The 15,968-nt window shown below is 54.3% G+C and overlaps 2 protein-coding genes across 7 annotated transcripts in view; one reads left to right on the top strand and one right to left on the bottom strand.

Annotated features, from left to right (window-relative positions):
* The window catches only part of ZNF276 (zinc finger protein 276), an 18,485-nt gene extending 11,259 nt beyond the window's left edge, over positions 1-7,226 (top strand). For both annotated transcript variants that reach the window (XM_067718164.1, XM_067718165.1), the window contains exons 7-11: positions 2,228-2,338; positions 2,419-2,494; positions 2,667-2,784; positions 3,946-4,045; positions 4,118-7,226. In XM_067718164.1, the coding sequence (XP_067574265.1) occupies positions 2,228-2,338; positions 2,419-2,494; positions 2,667-2,784; positions 3,946-4,045; positions 4,118-4,358 (646 nt within the window). In that variant the 3' untranslated portion in view covers positions 4,359-7,226. The remainder of the gene's footprint in view (positions 1-2,227; positions 2,339-2,418; positions 2,495-2,666; positions 2,785-3,945; positions 4,046-4,117) is intronic.
* The window catches only part of FANCA (FA complementation group A), a 53,617-nt gene continuing 38,988 nt past the window's right edge, over positions 1,340-15,968 (bottom strand). For 3 of the 5 annotated variants that reach the window (XM_067718109.1, XM_067718112.1, XM_067718111.1), the window contains 16 exons: positions 15,861-15,934; positions 14,391-14,519; positions 12,104-12,188; positions 10,680-10,843; positions 10,113-10,218; positions 9,176-9,232; positions 8,940-9,044; positions 8,161-8,273; positions 7,323-7,461; positions 6,351-6,413; positions 5,952-6,054; positions 5,490-5,565; positions 5,198-5,351; positions 4,980-5,072; positions 4,658-4,798; positions 1,340-3,764 (listed from right to left, as the gene is read on the bottom strand). In XM_067718109.1, the coding sequence (XP_067574210.1) occupies positions 4,691-4,798; positions 4,980-5,072; positions 5,198-5,351; positions 5,490-5,565; positions 5,952-6,054; positions 6,351-6,413; positions 7,323-7,461; positions 8,161-8,273; positions 8,940-9,044; positions 9,176-9,232; positions 10,113-10,218; positions 10,680-10,843; positions 12,104-12,188; positions 14,391-14,519; positions 15,861-15,934 (1,569 nt within the window). In that variant the 3' untranslated portion in view covers positions 1,340-3,764; positions 4,658-4,690. Of the gene's footprint in view, positions 3,765-4,100; positions 4,799-4,979; positions 5,073-5,197; positions 5,352-5,489; positions 5,566-5,951; positions 6,055-6,350; positions 6,414-7,322; positions 7,462-8,160; positions 8,274-8,939; positions 9,045-9,175; positions 9,233-10,112; positions 10,219-10,679; positions 10,844-12,103; positions 12,189-14,390; positions 14,520-15,860; positions 15,935-15,968 lie in introns of all 5 variants that reach the window. The other 2 variants (XR_010938888.1, XM_067718110.1) reach the window with 2 other exon arrangements.

The following is a 15,968-nucleotide window of genomic DNA, read 5'->3' on the forward strand; positions in this document are numbered from 1 at the left end:
ATACTTTTTTTTGGCTATTGTGAATCATGGTATAAAGACTGTTGTAACAAGTATCTGAGACCCTGTTTTCAATTCTTTGGGTCATATGGTACTTTGAACTTTTTGGGGAACTGCCATACAGTTTTCTACAGCAGCTGCACATTCTACATTTCCTACTAACAGTGTACAGGGGTTCTGATTTCTACACATCCTCACCAATATCTGTTATTTTCTGGGTGTGTGTGTGTTTTAATAGTCATCCTAATGGGTGTGAAGTGGTATCTCGTCATTTTGATTGGCATTTCCCTAGTGATGAGTGATGTAGAGCATCTTTTCACATGCTTGTATCTTCTTTGGAGAAATGTCTATTCAAGTCCTTTGCCCACTTTTTAATTGAGTTGTTTGCTTTTTTGCCATTGAGTTGTATATATTCTCCCTTTTTTCACTCTCTTCATAGTGCCCTTTGGTGCACAAAAAATTATTTTGAAGTCCAATTTACCTGTTTTTACTTTTGTTGGCTGTGCTTTTGGTGTCATATTTAAGAGAAACCATTCCCAAATCTAAGGTCCTAGAGGATTTACCCCTAAGAATTTTAGTTTTAGATCTTTGATCCATTTGAGTTAATTTCTACATAGGGTGTGAGGTAGGGATCCAGCTCCATTCTTCTGTATGTAGATATTCGGTTGTCCCAGCACCTTTTGTTGAAAAGACTGTCCTTTCCCCCATGAGTGGTCTTGGCACCTTTGTCAAATCAGTTGATTGTACTTGCAAGGGTTTATTTCTGGTCGCTCAATTATTCAGTTGGTCTGTATGTCTGTCTTTTTGCCAGTACCACACAGTTTTGATTATTGTAGCTTTGTAGTAAATTTTGGAATCAGGAAGTTTGAACTCTCCAGCTTTGTTGTCTTTCAAAATTGTGTGGTTATTCAGTGTACCTTGAAATTCTATGTGAAAATTTGTTTTTTGTTGTTGTTGTTGTTTTTGTAAAAAACACCATTGGGATTTTGATAGGGATTGAATGTATAGATTGCTTTGGGGGATAACTTCCATCTTTACAATCCATGGGTATGAGATATCTACTTATTTAGGTCTTTAACTTCTTTCAGCAGCATTTTGCAGTTTTCAGTGTACAAGTCTTTCACCTTGGTTAAGTTTATTCCTAAGTGTCTTATTCTTTTTGATGCTATTAAAAATGAATTGTTTTCTTAATTTCCTTTTTGGACTGTTCATTGTTAGTGTATAGAGATAGAACTGGTTTTTGTGTGTTGATTTTCTACCCTGCAATGTTGCTGAAATTATTTTTCTGTGTGGGTTCTTTAGGGTTTTCTACATATAAGATCATGACATCGTGAAGAGGTAATTTTCTTTCCTTTCTAATTTAGATGCCTTTTCTTTTTTTTTTTTTTTTTTTTTTTTTTTTTTTGCCTACTTGCTGTGGCTAGGACTTCCAGTGTTCTGTTGAGAAGTGGTGAAAATGAGCATCTTTGTCTTGTTCTTGCTTGGTCATCACCGCCAACAGCACGTGAGGCCCACCACCCCCTCTCTCTCTGTTCCTGATCTCAGAGGAAAAGCTTCCAGTCTTTGACCACCGAGCATGGTGTCAGCTGTGGGCTTGTTGCTATGGCCCTAGAAGTTTCCTTCTATTCCTGACAGATTTCCTTAAACTCCTGGATCTAGAAAGAAAAGTGTGCATGTATCTTTAAGTCTTTGAAGGACACCACAGGGCGGGGGGAAGTTACTGTGTCTGGCCTGGTCCTCTGGGGCCTGCGAGACTGGCTGAAATGCATGACCCCATGTGTGGAGGACAAGGTCCCCGCTGCCCAGGGGCTGTGGAGTGGGGGACGGCAGTGGGCGCAGAGCTCTCTCCTGGCTGCCCTGAGTCTCCCAGCAGGTTCCAGAAGAGTGGATCCTGATCTTTTCTAGCTTAACGATAGTTTTGTTGAGGGACTGACCCCCGAGTCTCCCCTGGCCCACCTTTTTCCATGCTGTCTCCAAAATTATGATGTTGATAGACAGGGAGTGAAAGTTGTCACGAAGGCCCACTCCTGTGTCCCGAGGGGGCAGTGCAGCGCCTCCACCTCCCCGAAGAGCTGTTCTAGCTTTGGCGGCCAAGGGTCAATTTGAGGGCCAGCCAGTCAGCACGGGGACTGAAGCAGGTTAGCCCTGGAGGCCTGAGGAGACCCACCTCCCGCAGTGCATATGCAAACAATCAGAAACATCACTGACTGGTGTCCTCTTTTTCCCCCAGGATCTCTGGTAAGAAGAGTGAAAGCAAAGAAGCCAAGAAGTCAGAAGAACCAAAAATTCGAAAGAAACCTGGGCCCAAGCCGGGCTGGAAGGGCAAGCCGCGCTGTGAGAGGTGAGGGGCCGGGGCCGCGCAGCCCGTCGGGGCCACGCAGCCCGTCGGGGCCGCAGCTCCACGTGTGCTCTGCATTGCAGGGAGGAGCTGCCCACCATCTACAAGTGTCCTCACCAGGGCTGCACGGCCGTGTACCGTGGGGCTGACGGCATGAAGGTGAGGGCCCCGGCCCGTGAGGATGGGGGGGAGGCTGGACAGGCCTGCAGTGCTGGGATCTGTTCCTCTGGGGAGAGGAGGGTGCTGAGCGGGGCCTGTGGGAGGGAGGCACGTGCTGTGACCAGGGGTGTCCGCCAGGCCGAGGCACTCAGGTCCCCAGTCCCTCCCACAGAAGCACGTCAAGGAGCACCACGAGGAGGTCCGGGAGAGGCCCTGCCCGCACCCCGGCTGCAACAAGGTGTTCATGATCGACCGCTACCTGCAGCGCCACGTCAAGCTCATCCACACAGGTGCGTCCCCCCCCCACCCACCCCCGTGGACAGGGCTGCCTCCTGGGAAACCGGCGCCGAAGAATCCTGGTGCCTCTCTGTGGGTTTACGGTCGTGTCTTTTTAAATCACTACTTTAAGAAGATGACGTGTGCTTTTTGGATTACAAGTGACCCGCATCCGTTGTAGAAACTGGGGGAGGAAGCACAGTGAAGACAGTGCCCTGCCCTGGTCATCACCACCACCAGCACGTGAGGCCCAGCGCCCCCTTCTCTCTCTGAACATGCGTTCATACCTTGGACTCTTACGTGCCTGGTGCGCGTCGTCGCTGCTTCTGCACAGAAGGCAGCTCTCCCAGACCGCACCCCCTTCTAGATAGATTTGTTCCATCTGTGTCTATGCCTAAGAGAGAGTTTTTCTTGTTTTGAACTTTGTAAAAATGAGTTACTTCACTCAGAGTTGACCGTTTAATTGTTGGCGCACATTTACTTGTTGGTTCCACAGCGAAACAGTTTTCCTTGTGTGTTTTTGCTCCAAGTGTTCTTGTCTGTGTCTCTAACAAACACAGTGATTCTCTTGGGTTGGGTCAGGCTGTTCTCAGTCTGGATGCCAGTGGTCGTGACCACAAGCAGTTTTTGTTTTTAACACAAAAGGGGCTAGATGTGTGCTATGGGGACGGTTGCCCCTAGTGAGGGAGGAGCCTGCCTGGGAGGCTGGTTCAGGTACTGGTAGAGGAGCAGTGGGACGTGCAGTGACGTGGGGCGGGAAGCGTGTGGCAGCTGCCCCACTGGCACGGCCTGCAGTGGAACCACTGGCGTGGGGCGTGACGGTTCAAGTTCTGTTCAAGTTCTGTTCAAGAGCGTTAAGATTGCCTTTGCAGTGGGTACCCCGCAGAGGGCCCAGCGTGGCGGTGGGTCTTAGAGTAGCAGCAGCTGTCATCAGTCATCTATGCAACCTTGCTGAGTTGGCTTCCTCTAAAAATTTGTGCTCAAGGAAATCGGCCTAAAGGGCAAGAAAACAGGCTCCGGGTGAAATGTACACAGTAGCTGGAGAGGAAGCTGCAGCCAGGTGACAAGTTCAGGCGGCCCGGAGGGCTCTGTATCAGAGCTGTGGCACCTGTAAGGCACTTGGGCACCGAGGGGAGGGTGTCAGGGCCTGTGGTCACTGCCTCTCTGGTCCCCAGAGGTGCGGAACTATATCTGTGACGAGTGTGGGCAGACCTTCAAGCAGCGCAAGCACCTCCTGGTCCACCAGATGCGCCACTCAGGAGCCAAGCCCCTGCAGTAAGTGGGGTGGGGGGTTGGGGGGGGTTCCCCCACCAGCGGTGCCCTGGCTCACCTGCCCCCGGCCCCCAGGTGCGAAGTCTGCGGGTTCCAGTGCCGGCAGCGGGCATCCCTGAAGTACCACATGACCAAGCACAAGGCCGAGACGGAGCTGGACTTCGCCTGCGACCAGTGTGGCCGGCGGTTCGAGAAGGCTCACAACCTCAACGTGCACATGTCCATGGTGCACCCCCTGACGCAGACCCCGGACAAGGCCCCGGAGCCCCCGCCTGGGCCCGCAGCGGGGCAGGCCGTGAAGGCTGAGCCTACCTGAGGGCACGCCCGCCCCCGAGCTCAGTGGGCAGTGATGGGGGTTCAGGCCTGACGGCACAGCTCTGCACCCTGACGAGCCTCCACCCCGTGTGCTGGGTGGCAGGGGCTCAGCACACAGCTCACGGGGCCTTGTGGCTTCTGCTCTGGGACCGGCAGTTTCTTCTATAAACAGAGTGACTTGGGGCCAGAGGCAGACTTCAAAGAAATGATTCCTCTTCCCCACTAATGCAGTCGAGGTTTGTAACCCACTTTTCAGGGCAACGGAGAGCTCCACGTTAACGCTTGTAATAAATTATTTACCGAGGAGTTGGGCTATGCCCTGCACAGATCCTGTCAGAAGAGTCGGGGCTCCTGGTAGAGGTCAGGGTCCAGCATGGCCTGCTGCCTGCTGAGGAGGGCGGCACGCACTTCCGGGTCACAGTCCGCACTCGCACCCAGCAGCTGCAAGAAAGCCCGTGTGCTGGGCCCGTGCTGCTGCCCATGGCCCCCAAACACCCAGGGCCCGGGGAGATGCCAAGTGCTGGACGCTGCATGTTCGTTTTCCCGAAGGCGTTCAGCACCCTCACAGTGAACAGTGATGGGGACTTAAAGACAGACAGCAAGGCGAGCATCTGGGCATTACCTCTGCCACGTCTGAGAAGCTCCTTTTCGGGCACCGAGGTATCGACTGCAGCAGAAAAAGACGAGCGTTTGTAATCAGGCTTACGGGGTCGCCCTGGAGAGAAGACAGAGCCGCGGTCAGGGTGCCCACAGCTGCACGCTGCGCCAGGAGGGGCTGCACAGGCCCCCAAGAGCTGGCCGCCCGGGTCCGTCTGGAGACAGGCCTGGCCCTGCACCTGCCTGGGCCTGGAGGTCCCCACTGTGGGCCGGAGTCCAAACCGCACCAGTCTCCCCAGCCACGAAGAGGCCCACGAGCTTCAGGTACATGTTAACAGCAACATGCAGGAAGGCGTCTTCCTGGAGGAGGGCGTCCTCGTCAAAGTAGGACAGGAGGCTGAAAGCAGAGACGGATGTCAGGTGACCCGGCCCTCACTGACCTCACTGAGGCCGGTGCAGGCAGCAGAGGAGCAGCCTTTCCCATCTCAAGGGAGCCCCGCCGCCCCTCCCCTGACCAGCAGGCCCCGGGGGTTACCTGTAGAAGGCGACCGGCAGCAGCCTGACCTGGTGGTCGGGGGCCAGGCGGAGGAGGGTGCGCCCCAGGCCGGCATCTGCAACACAGAGGGGCTCCGTCAGCAACGCAGGTGCCTCCCTGCAGGGTCAGGGTCTTCACGGGCGTCGTGTGCCTGGTGACGCAGGGGTGATGTCCTCATGCTGCAGAGTAGAGCTTGGGGGCCGGGGTCCCTGGGATCCTCGATACTCCACTAAATTATTTTGCTTAAATGAGTCTGCATACTTAACCAAGAACAGAAACTTGCAAAAATGAGTTTTCAAAGTGAGCCCCAAGGAGAGGCTCATGTTTAACCATCTGAAAGTTGCTTCTGAAGAGGACTAAAGAACGGGGCCGCAGTCTGACCCTGCCGCCCCCTGTGCTCCCGGCAGAGGGCTGGGAACCAGGACAGACACAGGTCGGCCAGTCGGGCTCCGGATTTCTCACCCGTCTCCGTCAACTGAAAGAGCGGCAGCCAGGAAATCCTCTTCCTCTGCAGACACCCCAGGACCTCGGCACAGACGTCCAGGGGCTTCAGGGAGCCAGCGGCCTGTTACCCACAGGAGGAGGAGGAGAAGGACCCTAAGCTGACAAGTGCGCAAGGAAGAGGTGTCCACCTGGGGCCTCTGGACATAAGACACCAAGAGGCAGGCCAACGGCCTGGGGTTTTCTCTCCTGAGAAAGCCTTCGACACAAGGGTCCCAGGTGCACCCACCCCCACCACCACCATGAGACCCTAACTCAGGAGGTCTCGGGGGAGACGGGGAGACCCATGGTTTCAAGTGCCCCGGGGGGTCGTACCAGCTGCTCGCTGCCCTGCCCACGGCGGCAGAGGGTCTGACCTACCTGTGGGGTCAGATGTGAAGAGAGCAGGCCCATCAAGGAAAAAAAAAACAGGAAAACCAACAGCTGCAAATACAAACAGGTCCACTGACAACATAAAACTACCTGTGCTCCGTTCCCTTAAAGTAATTCTAAATGGGGAAAGAACACATTCCTCGTTAACTGAACAATTTACAGGCCTAGGTTATAAATCTCTCTTAAGTGGATCTCCAGAGAAAGAAAAGTTTCCAGTCACTCTTAAAGAGAAAATTTAATGGGTTATAAACTATTACTGCTTGGGGACCTGTCTCTGCTGATCCCCCAGGCCAGAGTGTGAGGAGGTGACAGTGGCCTGGAGGCTCTGGAGCCGCTAAAATCCTACCAGCTAAAACCACCTGAAAACTCTTAAAAATAGACTCTCCCTGGCAGTTTCTTCCTTTAAATTATAATCACCAAAAACTCAGCTCAGCAACTGTTCTCAGGCAGGTGGGTACGGCCTGAGCTACTGCGGGACCCTGGCTTTCACAGAACCAGGGGTTCAGCTGGGGGAGACACGGGAGCACGCCACAGCTCTGGGTAGGGGGCCCTGGGGGGTCCCACAGCTCCCAGTGGGGCCACCAGCCTGCCACCCGAGCAGCCCTCTGTCCACCCTTGGTCTTTGCCAGCAGCTAACTGGGGTGCGGGTGCCTGGAGGCTATGAGAAGGAAGGTCCCGCTGGACAGCTGACAGCCAGCCCTGACCCCCCACCCCGGGGGTTGCGTTGATAAACAGGCCGAATAAAAGCCCTTGAGAATGAAGTGTAAAGCACCCTTTTTATCAACAAGCCTGAGAACCTAAGTCTTACTAAACCTACAAACCCAGTAAGTGTTTGCTTCCAAATAAAGTTACCAGCACCCCAAACTCTTGTCTGTCCTTGAAAAGCACAGTGTGGTCGGAACCCTGAGAGCCAGTGAGGCTGCTGGGAAAGGACACGCAGGGAAAGGATCTCACTCTTACCTCCTCTCCTTGGCCGTCCAGCTGCCCCAGCTCCCGCCGGATGCTCTCCTTCCCGGCCCGTCGAATCATGAAGTGCAGGGCAGCCGCGCAGAGCCAGGCCGGGCCAGGTGTGGGGGGTGCCGCAAGGGGGGAGAGGACGCTGCCGCAGACGGAGGTGTGTGTCACCACAAGAGCCCCCCGCCCGTCACAGCGAGAACCCAAAGCGCACCCCCCCCCCCCGGCCTCCCAACCGGTCTCCACAGGCTGGCCCTTGGCTGTCAACATGCCCCTCTGCCCCGGACACAGGAAGCGGTATGCCTGGAGGGGGCGCCCGGTCCCAGCAGCCTCAGCTTTGCAAGGAGTCCTCCCCCCAGAGTCTGCACCCGCCTTCTACTCAGCCCCCACTCCGACTGCACTGTGATGTTCACGGTTCTCCAGAAGGTTAAAACTGGGCCGAAAGTTAAAAATGGAATATAATGCAGTGATTTAAGAAAGTTCTCCACTCTTTGCAGAATTAGACTCAGTGGGCAGACTTGGTTTCTTCGTCTTCTGAGATTTCGAGCATCCCTGACCCTTTGTGGGGGGGACACAGGTGCCTCGGATAAAAACGGGTCACAAAGGAAGATGCAGGGAGGCTGGATGGGGCCAGCAATCCCTGCTGTGACCTCCGAGGACAGCACCACTTGGATGTGCGAGGAGACGGGCAGGTGGACCCCGGATGCCAGTCTGACGGGACCGTGTCCGCTCGGCTCTGCTTCCCCCTTCCACACGTGGGCCTCACAGAGCCTCCCCAGGGCCCCCTCCAGCTCCCGAGACACCATGCACGTAACCCAGAGTGGGTCCCGCTGCCCGCACTCACCTCCCGGCAAAGTGCCGGGCCTCCTGCAGCCTCCGCAGCTCTGCAGGCAGCGGGCTCTGAGAGCATCTCCTCCAGCGGCGGTGAAGCTCGGGCTCCAGGTGCGGCCACCACAGCTCATGGGAGAGAACGGGCACCGACAGGTCAGTCCCCCCCCCCCCCCCACCAAGAAGATCGGGAAGCCTCGGGTGATGCTGGCGATCTGCGTGGGCAACGTCTGCCCGCAGGCCGACACCCCCAGAGCCTGTCTCCCGCTCATCAAGTGCTTCATAACCGCAAGGACAGCGTCTCATTTAAGGTCCAAAGCAGCTCTGTGAGGCGTGCTCATCCTCATCCGCGGAGGATGCAGGATGTGGACAGAGGATGGCCCGGTCCTTGGACGGCCCTGCTGAGCTGCAGAGCCGTGAGCCAGAGGCCACAGCCGCCCAGGGAGCCAGCAAGGAATGCGCTGCGTCCTCCCTCCCGACAAAACTGAGAAGGGGTGAGAAAGCCCGCGTGGGAGCCCCACCCGTGGAACGTCACGAGAAGGCCGGGCCAGCAGGGGCTGGGGCAGCAGCCGGACCAGCAGAGCAGCAGTCCCCGCTCAGCTCCAGTCAGCACAGAGCAAGTAGGAGTGTGAACGGCTCCGGGCACAGAGACTCCCGAGGAGCCCCACCCCAACTCCTGTGGTCTGTCCCAACTGCTCCTGGTGCAGCTTCCCCTGAATCACGCTGCCAGGAAGCCCTGGGCGGACCCCGGCTGCGCCAGGTCCAGGAACGTCCCTGAAAAGATGGGGAGCCTACCAGAGCAGAGGTCAGAAGCAAGGGGCACTGGGTCTGGCAGGCAGTCAGGGTCAGGTCGGCTGCCAGGGAGGGGTCTCTGCTTTGTAAACAGGCGTTGAGGAGCCCCTGCGGGGAGACACGCCCGCACGCAGGGTTTGCACGCGGACCAGGGCCCCGGGAGCTGCCACGCACCAAGGGCCCAGCCCTGGGGTCTGAGTGAGCAGCGACGCTGGAGGGGCAGAGGGAAAGGAAATTACCCTGAAGAAGTGGGCCGTGATGTCGTGGGTCAGGGCGCCGTCGTGGGAGAAGTTTCTCTGCACAACAGTAGAGGCCAGTGAGGAAGCACGCGCAGGACAGGGCGGGCAGCTGCTGGGGGCTCCAGCACGTAAGGACACGCGGCAGGATGGTAACGCCACGGTCCACGGAGGGCTGGCTCCGTGTGGCTTCGCATCCACCCCCGTGCCCGCCAGCCGTGGTGCAAACCCCGTGGGCCCAGGCGGGCGGGCCAGGTGCCGTCCCTGCCGTGTCCTCCCTGGCTGCTTTCACAGGCCGTTCTCAAGGCTCGAAGGGAAACAGCCTTTAGAACGAACTTAAAGAAAATCTCATTTCTGCTGCTTCCCCAGTTACCTTTTAAAGTTCCACACAAATGAACAGAACCTCAGGTCAAGCTCTAGTCACGTGTGCATTTCTAGAAAGTGGGAACCCATCTTCGGTGTAGAAGCCGTTCCCCTGCAGTGGGCAGGGGAGCACTTATGCACGGCACCTCCCTGACCCTGACCACGTGCAGGTCACAGGGGTGTCACCCTTTGGAGCCCCTGACAAGAGCTGGGGCACCATCTGGCTTCCGTGCCCCCAAAAGAAACCGACGGAGGGGAGGCAAGGCGGGCAGGATGGTCTGCACATGCAGGGCCCAAGCTGGTCACCCTGCGGAAGGTTCCGTGAAGGAGTCGTGCTCCGGAGGACGAGGCTGCCCGGTCGCTAGCCTCGCAGGCCGGTGCCGAGCCAGGTGAAGGGCTCACCCGCAGCTCCGAGCGCCACGTCCTACCCTCAGAGACCCGGCGTGGGCAGGCAGGACATGCACTGAGGCGTTGGCTCCACGTGACCACGGATGCGCTGGTGAGTTTTCCAGAGCCAGCCTGAGGTGCCCACGTAGCCCCTCAACCCCACAGCCCAGCTCACTTGCCCTGCGCCTACCAGCTCCGAGTTGACCAAGTGGAAGAAGTCATCGCAGTCGGGGGCGGCCAGCTGCTCCAAGCGGGGGCTGCCGACAAGCACGGAGGGGGGCAGGCCGAGGAGGATGCTGCGAGGAGGGAGGCATGGACGGTGACCCCGAGAGCTACGCTCGGAGCGCAGCCAACCCTCCCAGCCCGCTCGGAACTGGCCCTGGTCTGCGGCCTGTTGCCCTGCTGGGCCGACGGACACTCACTGTGTGTCCCCAGACCAGGTGTGATGTTACACGATGACCAAGGGCAGGGAGCAGCGTGTTAACCAACCAGTTCACGAGACCGGGAAGGACATCACGGCTCAGCCGTGATGCAGTGAGGACCCTGAGCGCACATTCCACACGAGGTCTTTGAACTGAGGGGTTTCTGAAGCCCAGGAGGAGAACTTTCACCCCCAGTTGCTTTCACACCTCTAGACCCTGCTCTCCAGGGGACCCGGGGAAGATGCCGTCCCAGGCTGGGGCGGGGGCCAGAGACGAGCAACTAGTGGGAAGAGACCCCAAAGTGAAGACAGACCCTGGGGCACCAGCCGTGTTACCGTTTGCACATGAGCAGCTCCTGCTGTCGCTGCAGGCGGCTGGCCACGTCCCACCCTCGAGCCAGGGCCTGGAGGCGTCTGCAGAAAACTCCAAAGAGGAAGTGGCCCCGGGGAGCAGCATGGCCGAGGCGCGCTGGGCCCTGCTCCAGGCCAGCAGCCATCTCCTGAAGAGAGCACGGCCAGAGGCAGAAACCCTGGGGCCTCTCACTCCCAGCAGGGCCCCGAGGTGGGGCCAGCGGAGTGAGTGCAACTAGCCTTTTCACTTGGAAATGACTGAACAACTGCAGGATTTTGCAAAAATGAAGAAAGAACAGTGCAAAGAACACCCTTCCCCAGACTCCCCATGGCTGACACTTCACCCGTTTATCACCTGCTCCCCTGTGCAGGTGGGGGGTGTGCACAGCCTGAGGGTGAATCACACAAGTGAGGCGCGCACACAGCCTGCAGGCACACGTGTGTTGTCTCACCCCCCAGATGCAGAGCACCCGTCTCATCATCACCCCGTCATCTGTGACCCCAACCCCACGTCTCCCGCTGTGTCTGCCCTCACAGGTCACCTTCTTCCACGTTCAGTTATGACGGACGTGGAGGACAAAGGTCAAGATGAGGGCTTGGGGGACTCGGGTCCTTTCTCTGTGGGATGCTTTACTCATTTTTAAGTACATTTTCCCAGTGCTCCAGACCACATCCTCCATGATTTCTCTTTCATTCCCCACATGTTCTAAAGTCAGGCACTTTTTTAAGAGTGACAGCGGGAACACCGAATCCTATTATACAGAATTGCACGTACTCTTCCAAAGTTACAGACCCCCAGTGCACACTGTGGACGAGGATGCAGGATGGGGCCTTGCTCTGCACTCTGACCCCAGAGTTCACGCTCAAGAGATCTGGGGAGAGCAGGATGCTGACAGAAACGCCCCTTTCACTTCAACGTGAGAAACACGGTTTCTGCACTCTCCTAAAAGTGCTCCTGCCTTGCTGCCAAGTGACCCGGGAGACGGGAGAGTCTCCCAGCCTCCGACATCTGCAAACTCCTGATCCTCGGCCAGGTGGAGGGTTATTTATGTCAATCCTCAGAGCCTGACCTCCCAACGCAGCACCAGGAGTTACAAAGCAGAGAACAGGAGTAGCAGCCACGCTGCTGCCAAAGTCAGTATCTTTACTTCCTGTTCTCAAATTTTAAACGTCCTAAAGCCTGGAGATGCTTCCCATATTACAGTTTTCGTTTCCGTGTTCCTGTGATGTTCACAGTGAGGTGAGTTCACAGAGCACGTGGCCTCTCTGGTCTAAGCCATTGTGTATGTGACTCAAGCTTTCGTTCTGGTCAGGTTCCTTAGGACTCACTGGATATTCATAATAAATATCTTAATAGCACGTGGCTTAAATGCAGTGGACACACTTGAGTTTTACATCTTCTAACTCACCTGCAATCTGGAAAAAATATCACGATTTCCTGTGCAGCCACCAAGAACCAAATCAGAATTCTCTGAGTGATCATAACTCCTGGAACTGAAATGAAAACACAGTGAAAGCCTCCTAAGTGTCTCCTAACTGTGCTGGGCTGCCTGCTTCTCCTCCTGCCTCCAGAGTGGCCTGTGGTCACAGGGCCAGGACGTACCCGGAGACAGCAGGACACTCACGGTGTGCCAACAACAGCAAAAAGCCAGCAACCAACTCAAGCAACACATCAAAACAATTACATGCCACGACCAAGTGGGATTTATCCCAAGAATGCAAGGTTGGCTCAACATGCAAGAATCAATTAATGCAATAAACATATGAGTAGAATAAAAACCAAAAACCACACAGATAAAGCATTAAATTAAATGCTATACCCTTTCATGATTTTAAAAAAAACAAAAAACAAAACAAAAAAAAAACTAGGAGTAAAAGGGACCTTCCTCAACCTGTCAAAGGGCATCTATGAAAAACCCTCAGTTCACACCGTTCTTAATGATGAAAACTGTCCTCCTAAGATCAGGACCAGGACAACTGTCCGCTCATACCACTTCCAGTCAACACTGCCCTGTCAAGTTCTGGCCAGGACAATTCAGCAAATAAATAAATCAGTACATATAAGGCATCCAGATTGGAAAAGAAAAAGTTAAACCATCTCTACTGGCAGATTTCAAGACCTTTCATATAGAAAATCCTAAAGAATTCACAATAAAAAACCATCAGAGCAAATAAGTGAAATTAAAGCAATGAGCCTATGGTGCTAAAAAGAATAAAATACTTAATAAATTTAATCAGGGAGATGCAAGAGTTGTGTGCTAAAAACTATAAGATATTGTTGAAAATATTAAAGATGACCTTAATAAATGGAAAGCCACCCCATGTTCATGGATAGGAAGATGGCAATGCTACCCAAACTGATCTACAGATACAATGCCGTCATTATCAGAATCTCATCTCGTTTTGCAGAAAGTGATAAGTTGATCCTAAAATTCAGGTGGAAGTGCAAAGGACCCAGAATAGCCAAAAAAAATCCTGAAAAAGGACAAAGTTGGAGGATTTCACATTTTCCAATTTTTAAAATTTATTTATTTTTGGCCATGGCACATGGCTCGTTGGAACTTGTTACCCGACCAGGGGTTGAACCCAGGCCCTTAGCAGTGAAAGTGCAGAGTCCTAACCACTGGACCACCAAGAAATCCCCACATTTTCCAATTTTAAAACTTACTACAAAGCTATAGTAATCAAAATGGTGTGGTCCTGGCACAAGGATAGACATATAGGTAAGTAGAATACAATCAGGAGTCCAGGAGTGAACTCTCACATGTATGGCTAATGGACTTTCCACAGGAGTTCCAAGACCATTCAACAGGGAAAGGGCAGTCTCTTCAACAAAAGGGGACAACTGGATATCCACATACAGAAGAATGGGGCCAGATCCCTACCTCACACCATATAAAAAATTAATGCAGAATGGATCAAAGGCCTAAAAATAAGAGCTAACTCTAAAAATAGATGAATAAGGCTTCTTCAAAATTTAAAACTTTTGTGCATCAAAGTACCCCTTCTAGGGAGTGAACCGATGACTCATGGAATGAAAGAAAATATCTGCAACTCATATATCTGGTAAGGACCAAGTATCTAGAGTATATAAAGAACTCTTATGACTCAATAAGCAAATAACCCAATTTTAAGTAGGCAAAGGATCTGATTAGACATTTGTCCAAAAAAGGTAACACAAATGGTCAACCAGCACGTGAAAAGATGCTCAACATCATAAGCCATCAGGGAAAAGCAAATCAAAACCATAATGAGATAACACGACGTACCACCTCGACACAGCAACCACGAGGACGATGAGAAAAACAGGCCACGTCAGAAGGCCACACCTGGCACAGCCCATTTGGTACCAGGAACGCCTGCCTTTCATGGCAGGCAGTCCACGCCAGTGCTCCCTGCACTGTGGGTGACAACACTGGCGCCCACCACTTGCTTGACCTTTTATTCTCATCACATTTGCTAATAACCCTGATACCAGGAGACAAAGCAGAAAGACCAGGTCACTGCCACTGGCAAATCTAGGCACAGAGAGAAAGCTGATTCCGGAAGCTTGCCTTTATCTCGAAAACCCAAACTTGCGATCAGGATATGTTCAACTGTGCTCTGTATAACACAAACTGGACTGAGAGAAATAAAAACGTTCTTAGAGCTACCAAAATCAAAAGACAGACTCTTCGGGGCACTAACATTCCTAACCTTTGGCAGAAGTCCATGAGCACGTCGACAAGCGTGGCACAGGCGACTTCCAGGTCTCCATCGCAGCCCCCGGTGGCAGAGGGCGCGGGGAGGAAGTGCTGGTGGATGGCCCACTGGTGGAAGTCCTGCCTGCAATGCAAATGCCAGGGTCTGTGCTGAGGGAGGCACGGGCCAGGGTCTGCTTCAGCCAGGGGTGACGGGGACTGCATGCAGGTCCACAGCTGCTGAGCTGGGGGTGGAGCGGGTGCCTGCACCGTCCCAGGCCCACCAGCAAAGCATCCACACATGGACCAGGCTCCATGGTGCTGAAACCACAGCACAGACAGCCACCAACACTGCAGTCTGTTCCTGCAGGAAGAACAGGACCCAAGCAGGACCTCCCCATGTGACCACGAGGGGCAGGGAGCGAGCCGCCAAAGCCTGTTTGGAACTGCAATCAGGAGACGGAAGGAGGCCCTGAACAGGACCCACACCATCAACACACAGTGACCTGAGGGTGAGTTAAGAAGGGGTCCTATGGAGCCGCAGGCCAGAAAACTAGTTCCTTCTTTCCCTCCTGGCAAGGAAGGAAGCGCACAGGAGGCAGGCCGCGCACAAACCTGAAAGGTGGAAGCGCCCACTGAGCTGGGAAAGGAAGCGGGTCATCCCTCCCATTGCCCATCACTGTCCTTCCTTATGCTACTTGTTCCGTCAGATTCTGACACCACGACACAGCACCCCCGTGTTCAGGGACGTCTCTGACCACTCCAAGTATGGTGGCTTGAGGACAGCCACCTCTGGCTTCTGCACCCCCTGACCCACCCCCAAACCCACGGCCCCTCAGCACCTGCTCGAGGCCAGGATAGCACACCTGACGTCTTGGCGGTCTCAGTCACCAGCCCCGGGACTCACATGGGTCTCAGACTCTGATTCGCTCACCCCTGGTGCCGCGCCTCAAAGCCAGCACTCGGCAAGGCGCTGCCCACCCTCCCCTCTGCTTCCCTGGCTGGCCGACACCAGCTGAGACCCTCCAGGGCTTCCCCACTGTGGCCCTCCCCAGGCGCAGCCTTCTCTGATCCTTGCCCGCCGGCACCAGCTCCCAAAGCCCCATCTGGTGTCTTCAGTGCCCTCTAATCCACCTTATTTATCACCCTGCCCGCCCCCAGGCTCACACAGGGCCCGGTTCTGCACAGTTCCTGTGAAGAACGGCTTAGGGGCGTTGGGGCAGAGTGCAAGTGGGAAGCCCTGTATGTGCCTCGTGTGCCCCATCTGTCTTGTTCACACTGCATCCCCAGCTTCTAGAACATTCTAGAAGTGTCTGGCAAACTGTAGGTCAATAAATGTTTCTCAAATAAAAGAATGAATAAAATTGTACTCATACACTTATGTTAAACTGAACATTACTCTGAGGATACAATGACAAAACTTAGACTTAAGACAGTGTAGAAAACTGTATTAACACTTTAAAGGGTAGATCCTTTAAACACTTACCTTTCTGTATCTGAAAGAGAATCAACTTCAGGCTGAATTTCTAGTTCCAGCTGTAACCAGTCTCTGTAAGTCAACTGAGAGAGAAGGACCAAGTGACCACCACAGCAA

The sequence above is a fragment of the Pseudorca crassidens genome, chromosome 20, assembly GCF_039906515.1.
Source record: "Pseudorca crassidens isolate mPseCra1 chromosome 20, mPseCra1.hap1, whole genome shotgun sequence".
NCBI lineage: Eukaryota > Metazoa > Chordata > Mammalia > Artiodactyla > Delphinidae > Pseudorca > Pseudorca crassidens.